Source organism: Psammomys obesus, unplaced genomic scaffold (genome assembly GCF_907164565.1).
Source record: "Psammomys obesus unplaced genomic scaffold, mPsaObe1.curated_primary_1811, whole genome shotgun sequence".
In the NCBI taxonomy this organism is placed as follows: Eukaryota; Metazoa; Chordata; class Mammalia; order Rodentia; family Muridae; genus Psammomys; species Psammomys obesus.
The window spans coordinates 653011-678488 of NW_026596092.1; the positions used below are offsets into that span (position 1 = coordinate 653011).

The window sequence follows — 25478 nt, forward strand, 5'->3', positions numbered from 1 at the left end:
TCACTTGTGCATGCATGTCTGCTCTCCGTGTTGGCTGCAGTTCTCACCTCTCACAACACTACAAAGTCTGACTGGAGCTTTGTAGTAAATCCTGAAATTGCGGGGTGTGACTCCTCCAGCTGGTTCTTAAAAATGGCTTCACTGATGTCCCACAAGTATTTTTGTATCAGTTGATGTTTACAAGAACCAGGTTTGGAATGAGATTTCACAGACCCCACAACTCATCTGGGATGAGTTCCAAAGCATCCAATCTCCCAGCTCGTGGCAAGCTTGTTTCTCTGTTTACTTTGATCATGGACATCTCTCACATCAGTGCTGCTCCTCCTCCTCCTCCCCCTCCTCCTCCTCCTCCGTTTTTTCCTTCTTCTTCCTCCTCCTCCTCTTCCTCTTCTTTCTTCTTTTTTATTCTTCTCCTCCTCTTTCAGACAGAATCACATAGCCCAGGTTGGCCCTGAACTCTTAACCTTCCTGCATTTACCTTTCACATGTTAGAAGTATAAGCATGCACATTAACCTGGCTGTTTTGTAACTTTTGGAACACAGAAAACCCACATATACCTCATCAGGATCCTAGACACGTTCAGTGCAACTTTACAAAACAATTTCCAGTTCTGTTTATTCATTGTTCATTTGTAGTCAAATAGTTGGATTTTTTTCTATTAATCTGAGTCCTGTGATTGATTGTCCTAACTCACTTACTTGTTCTTTTTGTGTATTTCCTGGGTCTCAAATAACAGGCTTTCCATTTTCTTGCTTCAGTGCGTGGGAAGGAGAGAGCAGGCATCCAGGAGAAAAATACTCAACTTTCATGTTTACCTAGCCTGAAGTTCTCCATGTAAATACTGGAAATTACCCAGAATATTCAACGGTCTAAGCCAGCCAGTGGTCTACATTTTTTCCTTATATGATGTGAGGTTTTATGGCTTTGTTATAAACTGCTTGGCTTTCTGTAAGTCCTGATACATCTTTTCTAAGTGTGCTAGCACATGAGACAGCAGGTGCTCCTCCTCCTATCTCCTTCCTCCCTGGTATGGTCCTGGCTATTGGACCTTTGCATGGGGCACTGGGATACATCCCTAGCCTTTTATCTTTGAGATAGGGTCTCAACTGAGTTACTTAGGACAGACTTGACTTTTCCCTCTTCCTGTTGCAGTGTCCTAACTAGTGGGCTTATGGGAATGTGCCAGGAGATAGCACCTTCCTGGATCTGTAGCCCCTCCCCCCTCCAGCTTTGAATTCCTGTTTCTTACACAGGATGTCACCGGTCATGCCCTCCAGCAGTTTAAAGAACAGTGGTGGGGTATATTTCCTTTAGACTCTGCCCATCTGGAACTGCCTTCTCATTTTGCTTGTAGAATGTTGAGCAGAAAATAATTCTCACTTGGAATGCTGCTGATGTCCACTAGGCCCCAGCTTCTGATTCTGCTGTTGAGTTTCAGCACTCACACTAATAAACAAAACTCAAATATGTGGCCCGCACACACCATATCTCTGCAACTATGTGACCAGAAAAGAACATGGCTAATGTCTTACCCATTCTGATAGCAGGGGAAAGAAATAAGAAGGCAAGGCTGGCTCACAGGACAGGCACAACTTGGGAAAACCAAAGGCTCCAAAAAGCAAAGCGTATAGAGAGGGGGCCCTGCCGGCACTGGGCATGTTCACCTTCTAGTAGAAATAACAGGCTAGGTTCCGCTCCCACAGCGCTGAGACCTCAGTCAGCACTGTGGTGGGTGTGTCACTAACATGCTGCCCTGTACAGGCTCTCTTTGGTCCTTGCTTTTGTCTTGTGTGGTTAAAAATCAGGGACAGCAGCTTGCCAAGGGGCCCTGCAACTACTGTGTGTTTCACTCTTCGTAAATCAAACACAGCCAATAGATGAGGAGACAGGAGGAAGCACAGGAAGACAGGTGTGTCTTCAGGCTGTGTCTTCCTCGGTGGGTGTCTGAAAGCCTACTTGGTGGGTGATTAAATTCTTTCACGAACCTCTGATTACAGCTTGTATATCACCTGGACCAGCTCTTCATCAGTCTAAACACCCGCTTTAGGTAACTAGGTAGAGTAGGCTGCAGGATAACCCACCGTCCTGCAGTTAGCAGTCTTAGCTGGGTGTCCCCAGGCAGACACCATGAAGGCTGAGCCCATGGCGGATTGCATTCTTGCTAATGATCCTACTCATTTCACCTTCTGTCTCAGAAGACCCAGAACAAAATGTCTGCTAACTCATTTCACTAACTCCACATTTGACTTTGAACTCATCAGAGGTTTATTCTTCTTAATTACCTCTGGAAAAGAGCGCTCACAGTCGATTTGGTGGTGCAAGCAGGAAAGTAGCAGAGGATCATCAGATCTACCAAGGAGAAGCAATTGTTTGAAAACATCATTGCAGTCATTTAAGCAGAAAAAGTGAGCTGCTCATTCCAAATAGTCTGTGCTGGAGCAGGCTGGTCAGTCCACTCTCTTGCCAACACTTTGTTACACAGTTTGTGCTACACTGCACAAACAAATCCTCAAGAGCCTGGCCCAGTGCTGTTGGTTTCTGCAGATAGAGAGATTCAGAGCCGGCAAGGGCTGGAGGTTGGAGACTGCTAGCATCCTGAAGGGCACACTAATCCTGCCTGGGTGCTTCCTGCAGATGGGGGCTCTGTTGAGCGCCTGGGGGTGTCAAGCATGCTGACACCCAGCTTTGAGCAGTGCACTGAGGTTCTAGGTCCAGATGCAGTCAGCAGGCGTTGGGCAGACAGGATGTGGAGAGGCCTGGAGCATGGGTTAGAGTACCATTTGGTTCAACAATGGCCCAGAATGCACAGCCACTTTTCTCCATTGGGATGTTAATTTTAGCTGTTTTCTGGAGGCCATACCCACAGCTGCAGCTCTGTTTGAGGACGAGGATGGTTTGCTGCTCTGTGCCTGGCTCAGCCCAGTGCGCGTGTTGTGGCAGGTGGGTTGGTTTGAATTAACCCAACTGCCATAACTAGAAACTGCTCGCTAGCTCTCATTAAATTTTTACCTACCACAAACAATGCAGCAGAGACATGCTAAGCATTCAAAGCCTGTGGCTTCTGAGGCAGAGTTCCCAGAAAGAGGCTTCCTGTTTTTAATGAATCCAGAGCTTCACACATGCTAGGCCAATACTGTACCACTGAACTAGATGGATCCCGGTCTTCCCATTAGCGCAGATCTCTGCTCCTCTGCGTAGGCTCACCTGTAACATGCCTCTTCTTCTGCATTGACTCGATGTTTGTGAAAGGCCCATTTATAAAGACCCCCCCCCCAACACACTCAGATGTGGACAAAAGTCAGACACTATCTATCATCGAATGGGATGTGCTATTCCTTTGCCATACAGAACATCCTCTTCATTTTTCTGGCATTGCTAACCTTCATGGCTGGCTCACAGGCATAGTCTCCTCCTCCCCGAGGTATTATTTTTTTCTTATGAATGTATTTTAAATTCTTCTATGTGAAGATTATTAGCCTATTGTCACATACATTGTAGTTTTATTACCTTTATAGTTTCTGGCTTTTTTGTGGAGGCTAAAATGATTTCCCCTACCTTCATGAGACCAGGTATATTCCCTTACATTTTCTTTTACTAATCATATAGAGTTTGTTTTCCCCACGGTCTCTTACATATGTAGAATTTATCTAAATAGATGCTTTCAGGTAGCCTCTGTTAAGACAACCATTCATGGATGGGGGAAGGCTTCATCTCAGACACTATGTTACCACACAGATTTGTTTTTATTTCTGTGTGATCATCTCCAAATTGCCAGAATGAGCATGCTGCTGTTACTAAGTATATGCTTGTTTAATTTTACTTATTGCACTTTCAATGTGTGTCTTACTAAGAACATATTTAATTTTGCATATAGTATTTCTAAGAGCTGTCACTAAGTGTATAATTGTTTAATTTTATTTATACTATGTTCCTATATCTGGTAAAGTGTGAAATATTAGGACAACGTCCCCAGAGACCAGTCTTCCTTCCCATGTCAATGCTGGTGTTAGATGTGTGAGCCCCCAACAAGACTGTGGAAAAGACCATGCTCCACATTGCCAGGAGCTCTTCTTACTGCCAGCTACCTGGAAGATGACACCAAAGATGTGTCAGGTTCTCATGAGCCAGACACGCTGCGCAGACAGAGCTGATTCCTGCTGAGGATCTGCCACAGCCACCAGCTGGCGTGTGTCAGCACTCACACACTCCAAGTCTGGGAAGCTTCAGATACCAAGAAGGACCAGGCCTCCTGCTCAGCTGATTTCCTTATTCTCCACAACTCACAGAGAGTGGAACACAGGCATTTCTCTAGGTCCCTAAGAACACCCTGTAAGGCTCCAAGAACACCCAATGGGCTTGTGTCGACAGCATCATGGGTGTCGCAGGGAGCACTTCTCGGAACATCCAAGCACACAAGATGCTGGCCTTACTCACTCCTTCTCTGTCTCACTCAGCCTCGTGCTGGCTTCTTTGTTGTACACTGGGCCTTTCTTGCTAAGCATATTTCTGAGCGCACGTGAAGATTTTATTCTAATACTAACCAGAACAGTTTCCCCAGTTTTTTTTCTTTTGACTATTAATAAACAGTTTTAGCCAGCCACCCTGACAGATTCACTTGTTTAAAATACACTTTTAGCTGCTTCTCTTGGATTTGCAGCAAAATCATACAAACGGTGGCTATTGCCTATGAGGAGAAAGCCCAGCGCCCTCCCCCTCCCCAGTACATTGTCAATTCTCACCCCTGTCCCTTCAGTGACCAGAAAGGAGCTGGCAAAATAGCACTTCCTGATCAGAGTGTATCCCAAGGACCTGCCCCAAACTGATCCACCCGGGGGCAGTGACTTTGCCAGTATATGGTCAATGCTTATCTTACGTCAAATCACACACATGGACAACCTGAGTCTTAGGAGTAAAAGTGACATATTTATTTAGCCATCTGTATTTTACCATACCATGTCGAAATGAAGAACTTATTCATGGCATCCTATCAGGACTAATTGGAAACAATACTAAATTTTAGGAAGTGACCCTTAATGAAGTTGCTTCTAGTCTCTTTGTTCAGCCCGATGAGCAGCAGCTTAGGGCAGAATGCTCTTTCAGCCTCTGATGGGAGGCAGAAGCCCACTCAGCACTTCTGAGTTACCAAGCGCTGACTCAACAGACATCCACCAAGGGTCAGGCTCATCACAGAGCCAAGGCAAGCAAAATAGTATGCTCCCTGTGCAGGATGTGAATGAAAGGGCACCAGTATGCAGGGCCAGGTTGGCCCTCACCTGGTTTAAAGGGAACAGGCAAGGCACTGTCTTGGATGTTCACTGAACCCAGACACTGGGCCCATTGAGCTTCATGCTGAAGTAGGGGTCTAAAGACAGGAGAAGCAAGGTGGGGAGGGTGTGCGCACAGCAAGCAGAGGCCTGGTTAGAGATACACATGTGATCGATGAGAAAACACTGCACTGTGCACATAGGTTCAAAGACAAAGAACCACCTAAGGACAGTTGACTAAGAAGAGACGGCAATATTAAGAGGAGTAATTCGCAGATACATACGTAATAACACACCTATCACCTAATGATCAAGGACACTTAAAAAGCTATGAGATAGTGTTTGAGACAGATGGGTGAATTTGGAGACAGACCCTCACTGGTTTGACCCCACAACCTGGATGGGCATATGGACAAATGGACCCACGATCATTGGCCTGACCTGGGAGGAGCAGCCTGTGGGGTCAGCACAGGGCCACTCACACGCAGCGACACAGCACATGTGGAACTCCTCAAAGTCATCTGTGGACAAGAATGATCACCTAGAATAAGCTACAACAGCAAAGAGCTGGGAAGTTAACACTGCATTCCCCCAGTGCTGTGCAGGCAGATGCAAAGATGTCCAGAGAAGGCTCTGGCCATGGTTCTGGGACACAGCTGGCTGCGGGCTATGGGTGGCCACCATTCCAGCAGAAAAGGGAGGTTATCAGGAGGAAGGTGGCAAAGAGAAGCCCATTGGCCTAGTCGGCCCTCTCAGTCAAATCTCCCGCTCTTCTAGGGACAGCTCTGTATTTCTCAACTGTCCATAAAAACAAATGGTCATGGTAGGTATCAGGACCAGAGGCTCAGCTGCTTCCTCCAAGCTCTGTCCAAACTGAGCCAGTAACAAATGCTCCCACGGAGGTGGCGGGCTTATTTTTAAGACGTCCAAGTCCGTGTTTAAGGGAGAAAGGTGGCTCTCAGTTCAGGAAGGCCCACCTCTGCAGGGTGGTTTCTGTGGGAGGACAGGTTACCCGAGCAGACAGAGGACCAGAGGATGCAGGTTTGCATGGGTTCTTCATACAGAGTTCCGCTGCAAACTGCAAAAGAGCTTTCCACGCTGCATCACGGGGGAACAGTTTTGGTAAAATGGCATAAGTTGGCCGTGGCTAACTTGGTGAATTTTGACAACTTCCCCTTTGTGCTACACTTCAATATTTCAAGCTTAGCTGGAGTTAAAAAATTATCTCAGTTCCAACTTCTCAAATATGTTCTCCCAACTGGGTAGTGCCTGATGAATTTATACTTGGGTGAACTGAGTTCCCTTAAAAATACAGCTTATCTGTCAAAATAATTCAATCCTATTTAGGGAAATGCTGGGAGGCAATGAAATCACACACACTTGGAAAAATCTTCCATTTCCTCTCCATTCCAGTGAGTCCTTCACATCTCAGCTGCACTCACTGGCTGAGGCAGAGGTCAGTGGGGCAGAATGATCCCAGTTCACAGATGGTCAGCCAAAAATGGGGCACGAGGGCAGAACCACTGGGCGTTGTGTGCTGACCACGTCACCAGTGGAGGTAGAGGGGGTTTCCTGGTCTGCCATTCTCATTCAGCTTTGCTGTGTCTTCAGACCAACAACCCTTGCTAGTTATCAGAACTTTGGAAGTCATACAGAGGAAGGGGGTGCCCGCTTCATGCCCACCTGTACTACACTAATTTCCTCTTACAGTATACCTCTTCGAAGTATGTTTGTACTCTTGTGGACAAAAGAATACCTTGAGTACCTTAATTCTTGTGGATCATTGAATCTGATCTCTTTGCAAAAACCTGCATTTGATTGATGGAGAAACTGAGGCCCTAGAAGAGAAATAAATGTTTAAAGGTCCCCAAACAGTCAGAACAGGTATTTAGGGGCTGAAGAGATGGCTCAGTGGTTAAGAGCACTTGATGCTCTTCCAGAGGACCCAAGTTCAGTTCCTCGCATCCACATTCAACAGCTCTTAACTCTCTAACTCCAGCTCTAGGGGGTCCAACGCCCCTGGCTTCCAAATACGCAGGCACGTGCCCCCAGAAGCTCCCGCAGGGTCTCCCATGAAAACGGGCAGCAGTCTTGGCCACGGGCTCCCACACCAACTCTGAGTAGTGGGGTTGGCCATTAGAGGGAAGGAGGCCGTGCTGGACAGGGCACAAGACCACACACTATGTTCACGTCACAAGTCCCAGCAATCTGAGGAAGAAGAGAAATGCAAACAGACCTGGTTCAGAGCCCTAACCGCAGCTCAACCCTCTGCTGACTCACTTTGTAACATCACTGACAGGCAGATCTGCAAACAGGCAGATAAACAATCATGCACACTGCTGGCTAGACAGGGGGCACGGAATCCAGAGCTAACTGATCTGGCCACATAGTGCTCCTGTAGTGCTCTGGCCTCAGGAAAGGCCAAGTCTCTACCCATCACCTCCTGGGCTCCCATGGTTCTGAATGTGACAGGACCTGGTGACATTCCCTAGTGCAGGTGCCCCAGCAGAGGTGCTGGGAAGCAGCATGACGCTGTCAGCAATGGTAAAGCCTGGCTATTGCTCTTTTCTCAGCAAAGAGCAACCACGGGTTTCTTTTCCTGGGTTCACAGATACCTGGTTAAGATAATTCCACTCGGCCCCTTAAGCACTACCGCACTGCAGATGTCAAGAAACGCAGCTGCTTGACTGTAGCCTCAACCAAAGCCATCCGTCCTATGTTCTCTTGCCCTTGTTAGGTGGGAAGGACAGCCTTACGACCTTTTGGAGACATAGAAGAAACCATGTTGCTGGCCGTGCTGCCGACCCTAGATGCTAGGACAATGGGAGGAATGATGTTGATTCCTGATGTTGATGCTGAGACTTGGAAGGGTGGCTCTGTGTCACCTGTGACAGCCATTTTCATACCAACGTGGACGGGAAGCCCAGCACAGAAACCACCCTGGCAGCATCTCTGCTACCTCTTCTTGAGCAAGAGTCCCCACCTCGGCTCTTCCCTGAGCTTCTGAGATGAGCCTCCTCCAGATTCCCCTGACTGCAAAACCAGTCAGAGGTTCCCCAGAGATGGTCCAGAGGCAAGGACAACAAATGCACAATATGTCCGTGTCATCTGTCAGGGCTCCCATGGGGTACCCAAGAATGGGGAACCTCCAGCCACAGATACCAGGATGGGCACGAGGCAAAGGCCAGAGCTCACGTGCTGGGCAGCTTTGGGTGTACTGGGTGGACTCGGGGGTGGCTGGGGGTTGGTCAGATGTAACCTCAGATGTACCTGTGAGGGTGTTAGATGTGTCTCCCTGTGACTGACCTTACCCAGTTATATAGAATCATGAGTGGCATAGAAGGCCTCCCTCCTGGGCGATAGAGAGTCCTATATGACAGTGGGGCCAGGACATTGGTGCTTCTGCCCTAAGCCTGTGCATAAGCCCTCTGGGTGTCCGGCAAAAGCTGCAGTCTAGGGCAGCTTGACCAGAGACTGTGGGATTGAGCATCCTTACAGTGAACCCCTGCACACTCATCCTTTCACTTATGCCTCTGGGGAACTCTGACTAACCTGCCCAGAGAGCTAAGACCTCACTCTGCCAGAAGGTGGCAGAGCTCTGTGTTTGTGGGTGTGTGTCTCTGCGAGCAGAAACTTTTGCCACCAGCTTTCCGGGCTGCTGTTGCAGAAATAACCTCAGTGAATTCAAAGCTGAAATCCCAGGCATGAAATCCATAGCTCATTACAAGAGCCTTAATTTGATCATGCTAGGAAAAGGAAACACTGACTGGCTCAGCCACACAGCCCAGTGCAAAAGGAAACGATGAATTTTGAAAAGCACCCTGCACCCCATGAGCCTTCAGCAGCGGCAGGCTGTTCTCGGGCAGGCTGGCAAGCACAGCCCGTCCCTGCTGTGCGCCAGGGCCCAGGCAAGCGCTTAGCTCTGTCTCCAGGCAACACGGCAGCCACCACCGCATAGAAGGAAACTTGCAGCTATCTGTTGGCATAAAATTGTCTTTGCACCATCTCTCTACACATTTGAATCATTCAAAACAGACATGGCAACATACTCTCCTGGCCTAAAGCCTGGCCCCTGAGCATTTCCTACCAGCAAGAGCACCTTCAAACCCAAGAGAAGAGCACATTTCCACTGTGACTTCTTGGCTCTGTGGATACAGTTCTCAGAAGATGTTTACTTCCAATGATGTCATAGTCATCAGGGCCAGTCATGGTTAGGGCATGTGCTGGTTAGAGACTCCTGTAGCACTACTGGCCTGCTTGTCCCTAAGGATTCTGATGTTATGAGCTATTTTCTCCCAGTTGAAACATTCTCCCCTAGACAGGCTAATAAGATTCAGTAGTTGACTTACAAGGCTCTGGAAGCTCCTGAAATTTACAGGATTCACTAAGTTCCTTTCTAAAGTCATATAAGATTAGTGCTTGTTTGGGAGAGGAGATTAATTATCTCCTTAATTAATCTTAAATAATCTCCTTAATTAATTAGGTAATTTCCCCTTATTTTTATTTTATGTATATGGGTGTTTTGCCTCCACCATATATGTATGTAGCACATGCATGCAGTGTCTACAGAGGTCAGAAGGAGGTGTCTGATCCCTTGGGATGATTGTTACAAATGCTTGTGATCTGTCATATGAGTTCTAGGAATTAGAGCTAAGGTTCTCTGGCAGAACAGATAGTGCTCTTAACTGCTGAACCATCTCTCCAGCTTCCAAAACTGCCTGTAATCTAGGTACTGTAATCCAGGGATGCAGCTTTCATGAGTCCTCCCCTATGCTGGGTGAGCTTTTCAGTGATACCGTTGCCTACGTGGTCACTCATGTTCCTTTAAGGAAACATAATACACTCGCTGGCTCACTAAGCTGGACCTGTGTGGGCCAGGTCTCACTGGTGTCTAGCTGAACAAATGTTTGCTCATGTCTCTCCAGGAAAAGGCGTGCAATACCTGAACATACACATTGGCCAGCAGCATGCGGAAGGTAGAGGCGCTGTCTCCACCCCAACCTCGTGAAGGCTACAGGCTCATTGGAGGCTGTATAAAGATATTAGCTGTGGTGGAGTGTCTGTCTCTTCTGCAGGTCTCCCACATAAGGCAGAGGGTAAGAGCTTGGAGAGACAGAATACTGAGCCCTGTCTTCATCTACAAGACTGGCTCTAGGCCCTGGACCCAAGTCCTTCCAACCTCCTTAAGGATCTGGTGCTAAGACACTGATGACTCATCCCAGGGCCCCAACTTGGTATGCAAATATGGGAAATCTGCACATTGCCACGAGATGTCCAGCTGAGGAGAGGGGTATGATGGCATATTTCTCAGAATGTACTTTTTGAGAGTCAAAGAATTCAAGGCAGCTGTGGGGCCCCAGATTTTCAGGCTATTAGTTGCTAACTCTGTTTCCATGGCATGAGTGTAGGTTTGGAGATCCATGAATTTTTTTCTTCTCTGAAAGACACAGCTACTGAGGGAGTGACCTCCCAGGGACTACCTTGAGGACACAGCCTGCTGGGTGCAGCAGAGGCACAGTGTCACAGCACAGTCCCCTAGGAAAAGGTTGGTTGGGTATCTGCTTAGTGTGGGGTTACGAACACAACTCAGGAAGTGTGAGAATAAACCACATGCATGAGAACAGCAGTTCTCAATCGACAGATCTGAGGAGCCGAAAGCTTGCGGGAAGGTAGATGATACGACTACAAGAGAAAGGCCATGTGCAGACACACGCGTCTGTCCAGTCCCTGCAGCGAGCCTGCTTCTCCTGAGCGTTGGTGCAGAGCCCTGTCACACAGCCTTCTTTTGGGTGCTTTTGCTGGGTACCAGGTCAACAGGTGAATGTTGAACTCTGGAGCCAGCAGGCAGGTGTGGCTCCCAACCCAGACAGGGTGCACGGCAGAACACGAAATACTCTGGAGGGCAAGAGAGCAGGCTTCTGTTGAATGCCCCACGAGTTTGCTTGGCTACTGAGAAACTGTCTGGGAAAATGTCACCCCGTATGGCAAAAGAAACTTGCAGTATGATAAAGTGACAGACAGTCCTGAGAAGGGACCCTGACCTGGTTACCAGGTGAGCCTGACAGGGCTCTAAGTTTGTCCACACGGGAGGCTGGGGTCAATAAGAGAAGATAGGTGAAAGTTGAGGCCACAGTGATGTGCGCTGGTGATGAAGGAACAAGAAAGAATGGCCTGAAGCTAAAAGGCAAAGGACAGAGCCAACAGCCTCAGAAAGGGGCCAGCCCTGCTCCATGTTAGCTTACAGGGAAACATAATTTTTACTCATCAGGGCTGTGCCCCACAGTAAGGCAGGTGGGCTGTGGTTTCTGCCTCAGTGGCTCAGGGAAACAAGTGCATAGATCCATGGTGGAGCTCCCAGCCAGTGCTACCATTGATGCCCAGTTACTCTTTTTTGACGCACTCTCCCTGCTACCCAGGCCTCGTACTATTAACACTTTCTGTTGTTCTTGAGGCGGGGAGAGTTGTGGAGATGGGTGGCTAAGGGCTACCCACGTGTGAATGTGTGTGGCATCACTGCTACATGCTAGACTGTGACAAGGTGCCAAGCTTCATGCGTGCTTTGCTACAAATAAAACAGCTGATGGGATGTAAGACTTTTTCCTGGGAGGTGGTCACAACACTGCCTATTTGTGTGGTACCCAGTGCATGCAGAGGGCGGACATTTTCTAAGTGTTCTCATTCTTGCACATCTGGAGACCCCAGCGGGCCATTCTGTGCAGCTTCCAGATCGAGGGATCCTAAGGTGATCATGGTGTAGGGGAAGCCCTAACTAAGAGGAAGCCCTTTACCTAACCCACACAGCCTAAGAGAGCTCTGTCTACCCAGAATGCCCCCACAGGTAGCCTGTACACACTGTGTCAAAAACTACTTTTCACGAGAACTAATGTTTCAATAGCCACCACCAAGAGTGCTGGCAAGAGACTGAGATTTATATTCAAATCGTGCCTGTGTGCTGAGCATCAGGCCCAAGCCACAAGCTAAAGAATTTATTCTAATCACCCTGAAGCCACGGTTTACCATGAGGGTCATTGTCAGCTACTTGATTATGTTGGGCAGAGCAATTTTTCAGATGAACTATTGACATTTCATGGCTCCCCACATCCCAGGCAGTGGCCAGAAGGAATTTACCCAGCTGGCTTTGACTGGAAGTTCTCCGGTGTCCAGAGAGCAGATGCCAAAGCATCTTTGGGTTCTTAAGACAGGTTCAGCGGAACTGACTTTTTCTAGCTCTGTTGCTGAACAGTTTTCCACAGAGCCAGTGTGAGTCCATCCTGTAGCAGTGAGGACACACCTTGGCAGGACACCTCTCTCCCAACAGGGGTCACCGCTTTTTAACTGTAGCTGAGGAACACGATGCTTGGCAGGGTACTCAGGTGGGGGTGCAGACGCTTCAAGTTGGGCTTGGGTTTCCCCAGGTCTGCTGTCACTAGCCGAGGTACCCCTGACTTCTGCTCCCCTTTCTTTCACACACGACTGTCTTCCTAGGTAATATATAGAGCATTACTACACAAACAACAGTTTGGATGTCTCTCCCCCACCCCATCTCCACCAGAAACCCGTGACTACTTAAAATGGCTGGAGATGGCTCAGGCTTGGGACACCCAAGAACGAAGCAAGCCAAACCAATTTCTTCAAGTTTACATTGAAGTTTAATTTGCAGCCGGGGCTGCCAAGCTCCTGGTCAGTTGCATTTCTCTGAATGAGCTGATCCCAATAGGTGATCACTAGGTCTGGCCAGGGACACTACAGGACTCTAAGAAGTTAGGCTGAGGGCTCTGCCCAAGTGAGATGGTGTCAGTGTGAGGAAGTGTGTCCTCATAGGGACAAGAGAGTGTCTAGGCAAGGGGCTGAAAGGCCGAATTCAAATGAAGGATGTCCTCTATCTACTTCAGGAATCCTAACATCCCCAAACACAGACCCCAGTCTGCTACACAATGTCTTTTGCTAGTTGCTTTCAGAACTTTCCCTGATGGTTAAGGGGCACAAATGCCTTTGGGTTGTTTTGTTTCCTCTTACCTGCCATGAGAACTGGCTAATTACAAATGACAGGTCTGTCACATTTCATGTGCTAGCATTATAGGGCTGGTGGACTAGACAGAGAAAATAGGGCAAGAAACAGGGCTTTCAACAAGATCGGGGCCCTCATTTCTCCATTACGGTCCTCTAACCCTGGGGTACCCAAATTTGGCCTGTACAGTTCTCAGCCTTCCTAACGCTGCGCTGCGACCCTTTTCCACAGTTCCTCATGCCGTGCTGACCCCCAACCCTAAAAGTACTTTTATTGCTCCTTCATAACTGTGATCTTGCTTCTGTAATATCTGTAAATATATCTGTAAATATCTGATAGGCAGTCCTCCTGAAAGGGATGCTTGACCAACCTCAGGTTGAGAACCGCTGCTTCTAGCCCTGTAAGCTACCTTTTTTTTTTTTTTTTTTTTTTTTTTTTAAAGCTCTACCTTGTCTAGACGTTGTAGGTATTGTTTGTCGGAGATGCCGAGAGGGCCCCGGGAGGAAAGCCGTGCGTCCTTGTCCTGGAACTTAATGTAGTTTCGAGTCTCACGCACCAGCTCACTGGACCCTCACTCCTGACTGCTCAAACAGCGTGGGGAGGGGCAGGGGTGTGGAGCCTGCAGCTCCAGCCACTGCTGGAGGTACAGTAGACAACTATGACCGGTAATAAGCACGCATCCTCTGAATCGCTGCATCCCACCCGGGTGCCAGATGCGGCCTTTCATTCCCACCCCCACGATCATGGCTCCCCTGCTGTCCTGTCCTGGGCCCTGGAGCCCATGCCCACGCTCACCCGTTCCTCCTCTGCGCGTATGTCAGGCATGGTGCTCAGGCACAGGCCAACGGCCGTGACGGCCACGAAGGCCACGGAGACGTAGGCGAAGAGCTTGCCCGCCAGGCCCGAGTGCGGGTTCTCCACCACATCGCGCAGGCGCCGTCGGCCTCGCTCCAGCCGCCCGGTGCCTCGGGCTCGCGCCGGGCTCCTCTGCGGCCCGCGGCCCGGCGGCCCCGCGCACGCCTCGGCGGCCTCCTCCTCGCGGCGGCGCAGGCGGCGCAGGCAGCAGCGCTCCAGCCGCGCCTCGTCGATGCCCCAGTAGGCCAGCTCGTCGCGGAAGGCCAGGGCGCACGGGCCGCGCAGCAGCCTCAGCTTGCCGGCGCGCAGCAGCGCCACGATGGCGCGGAAGGCGCACGGGCTGCGGTCGAAGAAGAACTCGTCGCGGCTCACGTCGTAGTCGTCGCACACGCGCAGCAGCTCGTCGTGGCCGCGGCAGGCTCGCAGGCGCTCGAGGCGCGCCAGGGGACAGCGGGCCAGCGCGGCCCAGGCCAGCCGTACCCTGCAGCCCCCGACGTTGATGATGACGTGCCGAGCCCGGGCCCCTCGACCGCCTCGGCCTCCTCGGCCTCCTCGACCTGCGCTGCCAGGTTCCGGGCCGGGGGCCTCCGGGTGCCCCGGGAGCCTGGCCATGGCCCCATATGCGGGCCGCGATCAGGAGACGGGGCCTGCAAGAGAACCACTGTATTATTAGGACTGCGTGGAGAAGCCGGCCTAGCCAAAGATCCAGGGTCTGGGGAAGCAGGAGCTTCCTACCCTAGGTTTACCTCTAACTCTGGCACACTTGCAGGCTCTGCTTTGTCCAGATTGGGGATCCCTCCCAGCTTACCAGAGGACACCATAAAGTGGACACCTTATCTTATTACCTTGCTTCATCTCCTAGAGGTTAGGAACACATAAAAATTTCCCAGGCAAGGAGAGGTCGTGGGTGGAAATCGTTTAAAAACCCCTAGATTCAAATAGGGTTTGTGCCACCTATCTGGCAGTAGAATGCCTTTTACAAACCCATGTCTGGTCTGCCCTGGGCTGGTCAGTATTTAAAAAGAGAGCATCTATCCACCCTCCAACGAAGTCAAGGAGGGAAACAGAGGTGGGTGTGGGCTTGCCATAAATTAGAAACAAACATGAAATTCCAGCAAACGCACCGTGTGGACACTGCTCTAGACCAGATTAAAAGGAACCAATTATAAAAAAGATATTTCAAGCCAAATGAGGAACACTGAGCACAACGTAGGAAGTAAAAGAAAATGTAAAGATATGATAATGGTGTATGAGAAACCAGGGCAGTTTTTCTTAGAGGTCCTGCCTGCATATTCACGGATGAGGAGGGGCCTGGGACACGGGTGGTCGCTGAGGAAACTGTCGTCTTCTCATAGCGGTTTGTATCTCACCAGGCCTTTCAATGCTTCCTGCGTCTTTGGCATCTCCAAGCATGATGCCAGTGGCCCGCTCAGCTTGGAACAAAGCTTCCAGGTAATTTTGCTGCACAGCTGGGGTTGAGAATCACCAATCAAGAAAGGTGGGAACCCACAGTGCCTGATTTTCCAGCCAGCCTTGGTTTCTAAGTCAGAGGAACTGTTTGGTACCCACAGAAATTATTCAGATGGCCTGTGAGCCTTCTAGGTTTCTATGCCAACTGTTTGGCATATACATTTTTTCCCCCGCTGCACTGGACTCACTTTTCCTAGAGGATTCTATATTAAAAAAAAAAAAAAAAAAAAAAAAAGGAGGGCTCTTTTTCTCAGAGGACTCTCTGCCCCCTCCAATTAAAGTCTTCTTTGCTTCTGGAATGGAGAGGCCAGAGGTTCAGCAGAGGCTCTTAGAGCTATGCTAATGGCAACAAGAGTGTGTAAGACAGGCAAATCCCTGCTGGTTCAGGTTAGAGCAACCTGCCAGTGAGGGCAGCTTGGATGTCTGTTGGGAGGCATGCCCCCGGTGATGATGGTAATTGTCAGCATACCTGCTAGGTAGGAAAGACTTTTCTCAGCCCTAACCACAGCATCCTATATGAAAATATATTGCACAGTAAAGCACTCCAAAAGTCCATCCTTAAGGTAACGGAAAATGGGTAAAAACTTCCAGAGCCAACTTTTATGGGACTTTGGGACTAACCAAAAACTGGCAGCGACCATGAGGACCTTAAGAGAAAACAACTGAATCTTAGTAACAATGACCTTTTTGCAGCATCTGGACTCTCTCTCTGTCTTCCCTTCTCCAGGGCAGGGAACTCAGCCACATCCACCCCTGATCTCAGCTCAGGGGACTCATCCCACATCCATCCATGATGTCAGAGCTCAGGGGATTCACCCATGTGCACCCCCGATCTCAGCTTAGGGGATTCACCTCCATCCACCCCTTGCTCCCAGCTCAGTGGTGTCCTTGAAAAACACAGCCCACTGCTGACACCAGTGCTGGCAATGGAATAACATACCTCACCAGGGCGCATCATTCCACTAAGCTCCCTCCAAGCTCCAGGAAGACTGACTCAAAGGCTTTGCCGTTATCTCCCATACCAGGAACCTGCCTGGTGCCAATACAGCAGCTTAAGACTATTTGTCAAAGCCATTTATAGGAGAATATAGCTGTTGGTGCCTGAGGCAATGGATTGCAATCGGAACAAGAAGAGCTTTGGAGGTCAGGTTGGGCATGAAGTGCTTGGGGAATGAGGAATTAGAAAATGCTTTGGGATTCAGGATGCCATGTGTATGCCTGGGCTGTGTGCTCACTCAGTAAATATCAAGGAAGCCTCCAAGGCTTTCCTAGGCTGACCTTTAGGCATGGAAGCAGGTGAGCAGAAGAGTTAAATGGACTACCTGGCTGAGTGCTGGCAAGGCCCTAGCTCACACAGGCCATCTGCAAAGACTGGGTTTGCTTTTCTTTCTGTGAGTCTAATGGGACAGAGACAGGACAACCACAAAGACAAGACAAGACATACAGGCTTTACAGAATTGATCCTTTAAATGATGGGCTGTGCAAAGAGACATCAGTAAGTACAACAAATCACGGTTGGAGAATCTGATTTCCATAATTGCCACTTACATTGTAATGTCCAGTTTTCAACAACAAAAACAAAGAATATGAAGAGTAAAAAAGAATGGCCTCCAAACAGGAAGGAAACAACTAAAATAAATGTCCCTAAGGAGCCCTATACAGCAGCTTCACCAGAAAAGACTAAAAAATCTAAATTAAATATGTTCAAGAGATATCCTGGGGAAATGATGCATGCCTGTAATCCCAGCACTTGGGAAACTGAGGTAGAGAGGATAGCCACAAGTTTGAGGCTAGCCTGGGGTACACAGTAAGTTCCAGATCCACTTGGGTTACAGTGTGAAATCCTGTTTCAAAAACTAGACCAACAAACAAAAAAAAGTTAAAGGAAGCCATGCCCGAAGACCTTCCTAAGGGAATGGTGAGAATGTCTCTCCAAGCAGTATCAATATTTACTACAGAAATTATAAAAAGGAATAGTACAGAAATTATAAAAAGGAAGCAAGAGAATACTGGAGTTGAAAAGTTTAATAATAAGATAAAAAGTGGACGAATTGAGCAGGCCTCAGCATCACAGGATGAAAACAAGTCCCATGAGAATATCTCTTGAAGGCATAGAGGGGAAACTGCAGAACAGGAAGCAGAGCTGCCCGAAAGAAGTTCACTGCCTTGCATGAGCGACATCCCCAAAGAACACAAAAGAGGGAAAAGATGAAAAGAATGCTAGAAAAAAAAAATCCAAACCAGAGAGTCAGCTTTCTTATAGTCCCTGAGAGGCTGTCCGTGGCCCATAGATGACACTACGCCCATGTGTATACAGGCAGTACTATGTGGACATGCTGCGTTTAACAAAGAAAGAAGAGGAAGAGGAGGAGGAAGATGAGGAAAAGGAGGAGGAAGAAGAAGGGAATAGTGGTGGTAAGGACAGAGAAGGAATGGGAGGGAGACTTGATCAAGTCACATTGTGTATGCATGTGGAATTCTCAAACAATAAAAAATATCTCCATATTTGATGGAATCCATTAATCTATGCATCAAACTCCAAGACAGATAAATTCAGAGATCCACACTGACATAACTCACATTAACTGTCTACAGACAGCTATAGAAGTGTGAAGCCAATGGGAGAGCCCCCTGCTATGCATCTACGGGATCTTCACTAGGGCAAAGCGCCAGTGCTCTGCCAGATGCCTTGAGGCCCCCAGGTGGAGGGATGGCACTGGTCACACAGAGAGACGTCACTTTGTTTAGTTACAACCAAGCAAGGGGAACTGCGGAAATAGCTCAGTGTACAAGCTATACTGTGATCGTTGCAAAGCCCTGGTAATGTGTTTTAAAAACACTGACTTGCATACTTTAAGATGATTAAAATAGCAAGTATAACTGTACGTGATTTTATTTCAGTTGGAAAGCATTCTGAGGGAGGAGGTCTGGATGAAACACAATACCGTTCACGCACATTTGCCGCCTAAGACTGAGGACCCAACCTCAGTCCCCAGTACTCAAGTAAAAAGCCAGGCATGGTGGTGAGCCTCTCATCCCAGACCTGAGAAGACAGAGGCAGGTTAATCTTTGGTGCTCACTGGAGACAGCTTAGATGAATTGGTGAGTCCTGGGTCCTAGTAAGAGACCTTGTCTCAAAAAGCAAGGTGGATAGCTCTTGAAGAAAGACACCCGAGGTTGACCTCTGGCCTACACATATATGCACACGTATGCGCACATGCCCAAAACACATACACTTACACACTAAACAGAGGGTAAAACAAATGTCAGTGAAGATGTGGAAACACTAGAACCTCACACGTGGTGGGGAATACTAAAGAGCACCGCCCCGCAGAAAAGAGTTGGCAACGACCCCAAGGTCAGGTAGAGTCAGCTCATCATGACAGGACTCAATGTTCTACTCCTACATAAGAACCTGAGAGAAATGAAAACATACAGCCAGGCAAAGATGTGTGTGTTCACGCTTGCACAGTGCTGTTCGAAATAGCTAACGGATGAATATAACTCCAATTCTGTCGACTGCGGAGTGAGTAAGCAAGGGCTGCTGCATTCCTACACTGAAATATTGATACAAAAGCCATGAAGTATTACTCCCACACCGACAAAGCTTGAGCATGGTGTGCTGGATGTGAAAGGCTATATAGAAAAGATCATATAGAATGAATCCCCTGCTATGAAATGTCCCTGGTAAGTTCACTCACAGAGACAAAAAGTTAGTGGCTGTCAAGTGGAGAAGAGGTAATGGAACATAAGCATTCAGAAGGTGCAGGGTTTCCTCTGGTATGATGACAACGGCCTGACACTAGACAGTGGTGATGGTTCTACAGCACTGTTAATGTACTTAAAAGAAAAAAACCCTCTGAATTGTATACCTTAAAATGATGGAAATGGTAGGTACGCTGCTATGGGATTTGATCCCAATTGGAAAAAGTTCTGAGCTGGGAGGTACAGGTGAAATCCAGTGCTGTCCATTGGGACAACAGTGTTAGCCCCAACCACTGCCTTTGGCTGTCTGCTCCAAGGCCTTCCATCAAGGCTGACAGCTTGCTTCCTAAGCACTGCCCAGTAAGACAAACTTTTCACTGAGACAACCTAGTCATTGAAAACACAGGTCCAATCTGGTGTTTGGTGTGTGGTTCTGTGGGCCCAGGTGTCAGTCACCTGATGCAGCACAGGTGGCAGGTGTCACAGGTGGCAGGTGTCACATGTGGCAGGTGGGGGAAGGGCTCTGAGGGGAGGGTAACCAAATGGGGCTCACACACTGTGATGTTCATCTTGGCTGTCAGCTTGTTAGGGTTTAGAACCTGCCAGGAGTCACAGCTCTTGGTAGGAGGTTCCAGGGGGGTTTCATTGAGGTGGGAATAGCCACGCTGAATGTGGGCAGCACCATTCCACAGGCCAGCATCTCAGACTGAGCAAAGAGAAGAACACCAAATGTAGACCAGCATTCCTGTCTCCTTGCTTCCTGACTGTGGATGTCACGTGTGAGGGTGTGACTGAGAACGGCCCCATAGGCTCATCCATTGGAATACTGGGCCACCAGGGTGTGACACTACTTGAAAGGAATAAGAGGTGGGGCCTTGTTGGAGGAGGGTTGTTGGAAGGACCCTGCTGGAGATTGCAGGCCTCCCAGTCCAGGTAGCCGTTCTGAGCTCAGTATTAAGGTTCAGGACTCCCTCTCCCCAGCCTCCTGCTCTCTGCCAACTTCATCTGGAAAGTTTCTTTAGACATGGACACCCTTAGCCACATTTTATATATGGCCTTGGACACAGCTCCCTGCTAGCTCTCCCTTCCCTGTGCCTATAGGATAATTAGGTACTGTGTTTCAGTTCACGTGACAGGAGTGTGCTGTTTAATGCAAATCAAGCATCCTTGAAGAGCCTAGTTCCAACCAGTTAAGTACACCTACCTGTGGAGGTGCCCGCCCACTCCCCAAGGGGTATATGGCCTTTGTTCTCTGGGGTTAAAGTTGAACTAGCTCCCGGAAGTGCTTCCTGGAGTGTGTCATCTCCCTGCAGTGCTCACAGGCCTTTCCAGCCCTGCACCTTGTCTCCTGCCCCTCCTGACTTCGTGGGCTGGTGGGAGAACCACAGAGTGTGTTAGAGGGGGTGGGCCGGCGTCTGGTGTCACTCTCTTCTTGCTGCCTACATCTCCAGCATCATGTCTGCCCATGTGCAGCCCTGCTTCCTGCCAAGATGACACTGGGCCAAACCTCTGAAGCTATAAGTAAGCCCCCATTTACATGCTTTCTCTTACGAGAGTTGTTGTGGTCATGGTGTCTCTTCACAGCAATAGAACACTGACTAAGATGTCATGTGACCAGGATCCTCACATTCTTGCCTCAACAAGCTGTGCCCTCAAACTGTGAGCCAAACTCAATCTTTTCTCTTTTAAGTTGCTTTTGTCATATATTTTTGTCACAGAAAAACAAACAAACAAGCAAACATATAATGTCCTCATGCTTGCCCATAACTTCTATGTGCCAACAAGGAATTGGGAGGCTTCTTTTCAACATGAGACGTCAGTTTACTATGACTGCATGGAGAGAGGAGGGAAACTTCTGGCAGTTGCTGAGAGTGAGCGTGCTGCAACCTCCAAGAACTCGGTCCTTGGGAGGCTCAAGACCAGCACCAAGTTCCTGCCCTAGGACGTGCTCATTTTCATCTCCCTGTGCCAGCCAGGAGAAGCCGAGGATAGCACACTGGCTTGTTCTACACTGCAAGGTGGGGCGTCAGAGGAGTAGAGCACAGCTGGGAGGCTTCCCAGAGCAGGGCAACAGCCCACAACACTGAGGAATCTGACGTGTCAGGGCTGGAGGGTCCTGATTTACTCAACAGCCATCTGGTGTGGAGACTTAGCACTGGGCATTTAGCTTGGAGACAGAGCTTACTAATGAACAGGAAGATGAGCAGCAGGACGGGAATGGCAACTGTCCTGATTTGGCCAGAAAGGGCCATCTGAGCCCAGCACTCTGGTTTGTGTATAGTTCTGCCACCCCCTGTGTCCTTGAGGACCTGATTTCTCCTAGGTTGCAGACTGTGCTCCTGAAGGCGCCATGCCCATGTTCCGAAGGCCCTGGCCATGTGCCCCTGGCAAATGTTCATCACTGTCTCACCCTCCCCACCATGACAAAAGCACCAGCATTTCTGAATTCAGATTCCCAGAATTAAAGAACAGCCACCCTAGAGCTGTAAGCTTTCCTGTCAGACCCTGTGGGAACTTTGCAAGGCTCTGTGGAGTACAGTTCATTCTCCCCACCTGCCCAAATCAGAGCCAAGTCCAAGTTTCCACCTGGGGGGGATGCCTAATCTCTTCCACGGGGTGACATCTCAGAGAAGGCCTGCCACTGCCTGCCTTCTCCCCCCCACGGCTTCCACCCCCATGTCTTCTTCCGCTGTGGCAGAATGGTCCTTCTGTCACCACAGACAAGTGCAAGTGTTCAAGGGAAGGATGAGTAACGGCGAGCGTAGCCGGAGAATCGCTGAGGCACTTCTCAGGGGGAGTTTTATTCCTCCAGAATATGCATCTTAAAACACTGACAGTAATCACACGGTGTATGTGGTTTTAAGTCAACTTCCTTTCAAATTAAGCTTGTAAAGTTGAAAGCCCTGAAGATCTTGCCCCACCCTTTGTACAGAACAGAGCAGACAGCGACAGGTTCTGCAATCACAGGGGAAACCTAACATCTCTGTAGGTAAAAATAAGGAAAAAAAAAAAAAAAGGCAACTCCATCCAATGCCCAGCCAGGTAAAGAAGCCTCCTGATGGATGAGAAGCCACTCACTGCCCTTCACTGGAGCAAAACCAAACACTTAGTAACCAGAAGGCATTGTAGTGAGATGGAACCACAGGTCAGACCCTATCAGGGCCATGGCTGGATTAGAAAAGGCAGGTTGCTAGCTCCCCACAGCAGGAAGAGTTAAAGAGTGACTTTTGCAGCCACAGCAGTGGCAAAAGGGACACCTAAAAGAAAATCTATCCATAAAGAAGGTTATGGGATTTCTCTGTCTGCTTCTAGGTTTGAAAAAAAAAAAAAATGTTTGTAAGTATCAGAACCCAAGCTGACTGCATGAAGCTGGAATTCTATCTGTGAAATTCAAAGCTATTTATTGGGTGACCTCCAATAGAAGGTCATGTTCCAACCATATGGGAACATCATTTGTTAGGGATATCTCTGTGACTGCCCCAGGATGCTTGACTAGATAGATCTGTATTAGAGTAATGGTCCTGGTGGGCATGGTCGTGTTTAGAAGCCAGGAACCAAAAGAGATGTCAGTAGGTTGGAAGCCAGCTTGACCCACTCAGCCCTGTTCTGCCCTACTTAGTATCCAGGGAGGAGACCCAAATCAGAAACAGTATGAATCCTACAGGGAAAAAGCGGAGCCCTTGCACTATTGGAAGCAGAAAAGATCCTACACTGAGATAGCCAGTCCTGCCAGCTCTCTCTGTCTCTGGCATGACAGCCGCAGGCCTCTGCTCATTTGATTTCCCTGTCAACATGTTAAGAGTCCAGCTCTGGCTTTCTTTAGTGTCACCTCTGGCTTGAGGACACCAGATATGATAAGCCGTCTGTGGATATCAGTAATTCTGTGAGGAGTGCAACCATCACTTATATGGTAAAAAAAAACCAAAGAGATATCAGGGACAGTCAAGGACATCGAGCCCTGAAAGGAGTGAGTCCCTGACCCTCTCAAGGACAAAAGATTGGACCCAAACTCCTCCCAGGCATGCGTGGCCTGATCCCTGAGCTGTTATGGGTAGCTCTTCCTCTGGTTTACTGGAATCTAAATCTGCAGTGAATACATTCTGACAGCCCTGGGCTTTTTGGATGGATAACACAGACATAAAGCAAAGATCAAGTTGGATACAGAATGTTCTGGAGGGAGCTGGCTATCCCAGCGCTGGTATCCCTCAGCACTGCTGGAGATTAATGGCACATTATCAGAAATATCAGTGCTGGCATTATCTTCTCCCCGGGGCCCAGCACTTATGAAAACAAGAGAGAGCTTGCTTGAAAGGAGACCATTGGGAGGGAACACAGTTCGCTGGTGGTAATTAAACATTACTTATGTATACCATGCTGACTTTGAGTCCCCACAATTCTAACAATGCTAACAACCAAAGATGTCTCAGGACATTTGAAATTCTAGTTAAAGGTAAGTAAAGCCTGTGTTCCTGGCCTGTTGGCCTCATGACCTTATCCCTGCCACATCCGTTGAGTGGAATAAAGGATGGCACAGGAGGTCCTCCACTTGTAGGAGTTAGAGACGGGCTTATCACAAACGGACAGCTGACAGTGCATTTAGTACACCAAACACCACGGGCATGACAGCTAAGCCCCACCCACCTCAGAGTGCTTGGAGACCGGCACCAGCCAGCTTGGGCCTGATTCATCCAACACAAGCTGGTTTTATAATAAAATGTGGAGCACAGCAGCTAATTTAACTGGGTACTGTACAGAAAATGAAGAACAGTGGTTGTCGGGATCACTCTAAACAGTGAGCCAACGTTCAATGCAGTCTCCACTGAGAGCTTGTGGTGGGTTCGAAAATGTCAGAAGTCAAACCATCGTCACCGGGGCCACCTCTCTAACCATGCCTGTCTGACAAGGTGTCATGTCTGTTTGACTGGCAGCTGGTCGGCTTAACAAGCACAGCTGTGAGTGTCCCTGACTCTTCTCTAGAGACCACTAGAGCACAAAGGTGCTGAGCTAATCCATGTACCAGTGCCTAGTGGATTTACAGTAGGGTGACATCACCAGATTGTGGTGACACAGAGCAGGTGGGGCTGAGCTGGAAGAAGCATGTCACGAGGGGACTGTCCTTGGGAGCTGTTTCTTGTCCTGGTCCCTTCCTATGTTTTCTGTTTCCCGACCACCGTGATATGAGCTCTTCTGCTCCTTCATGAGGGCCTGCAACCTCTAAACTCCTGAGCACAAACAGATCTTTCTCCCTTAGGCTGTTTCTGCCAGGCATTTTGTTACAGTGGAAGCTAACTAAGGCAACTGTGAAGATGAAAGAGTCTGTGACTGCCTTCTACACCCAGCCCTTCATGTCTGCCAGTATGTGTACACACACACACACACACACACACACACACACACACACACACACTTACAAAGCTCTGGCTGCTTCCAGCCTTCTAACCCAGTATCTAGCACAGACTGTTGGAGCAGTGTGTGCTGTGGTCCCAAGGTCCACGCTCCACGATGTTGGGAGCAGGGCTCAAGTGGAGCTGGCTCCACCCAGGCCTCAGTGGGCTGGCAGTGCCCTACCCTGAATCCGCTGGAATTCCTTCTAAGTACTGTCTCTCCTGGCTTCAAACACAGCTCAGAGTGGGGCTGAGGGGAGGGCTCAGCCACTGAGGAATCTGCTGCACAGTGTGAAGACCCAGTGTTAGAACCCCTAGAACAAACAGAGCCAGGAGATGGGCAGAGCCCTGGAATTCACTGGCCAGCCAGTCCAGTTAAATCGATGAACTTCTGATTCAGTGAGAGACCTTGTCTCAATAAAAAGAGCGAGGGATCTATCGGAGAAGACACCTGGTATCTCCCTCTCTCACACACACATAAGTATATATAGCAACATACATACATACATACATACATACATACATACATACATACTGTCTTGATTACTGTTCTACTGCTGTGAAGAGGCACCATACCAAGGAAACACTTATAAAAGAAAGCATTTAATTGTGTGCTTATCTACTTCAACAAAGCCACACTTCCCAATCCTTTTCAAACAGTTCCACTAACTGGGGACCAAGCATTCAAACATAGGAGCCTCTGTGGGTCATTCTCATTCAAACCACCTCACAATCACACTACACTACACACACACACACACACACACACACACACACACACACACACACAC

The 25478-nt window shown here is 48.7% G+C and overlaps 1 protein-coding gene across 1 annotated transcript in view; it reads right to left on the bottom strand.

Moving 5' to 3' along the window:
- The window catches only part of Kcng2 (potassium voltage-gated channel modifier subfamily G member 2), a 64484-nt gene that overhangs the window by 11044 nt on the left and 27962 nt on the right, over positions 1-25478 (bottom strand). Inside the window, exon 2 of the mRNA XM_055628009.1 lies at positions 14069-14775. Within this exon, the coding sequence (XP_055483984.1) occupies positions 14069-14740 (672 nt within the window). The 5' untranslated portion in view covers positions 14741-14775. The remainder of the gene's footprint in view (positions 1-14068; positions 14776-25478) is intronic.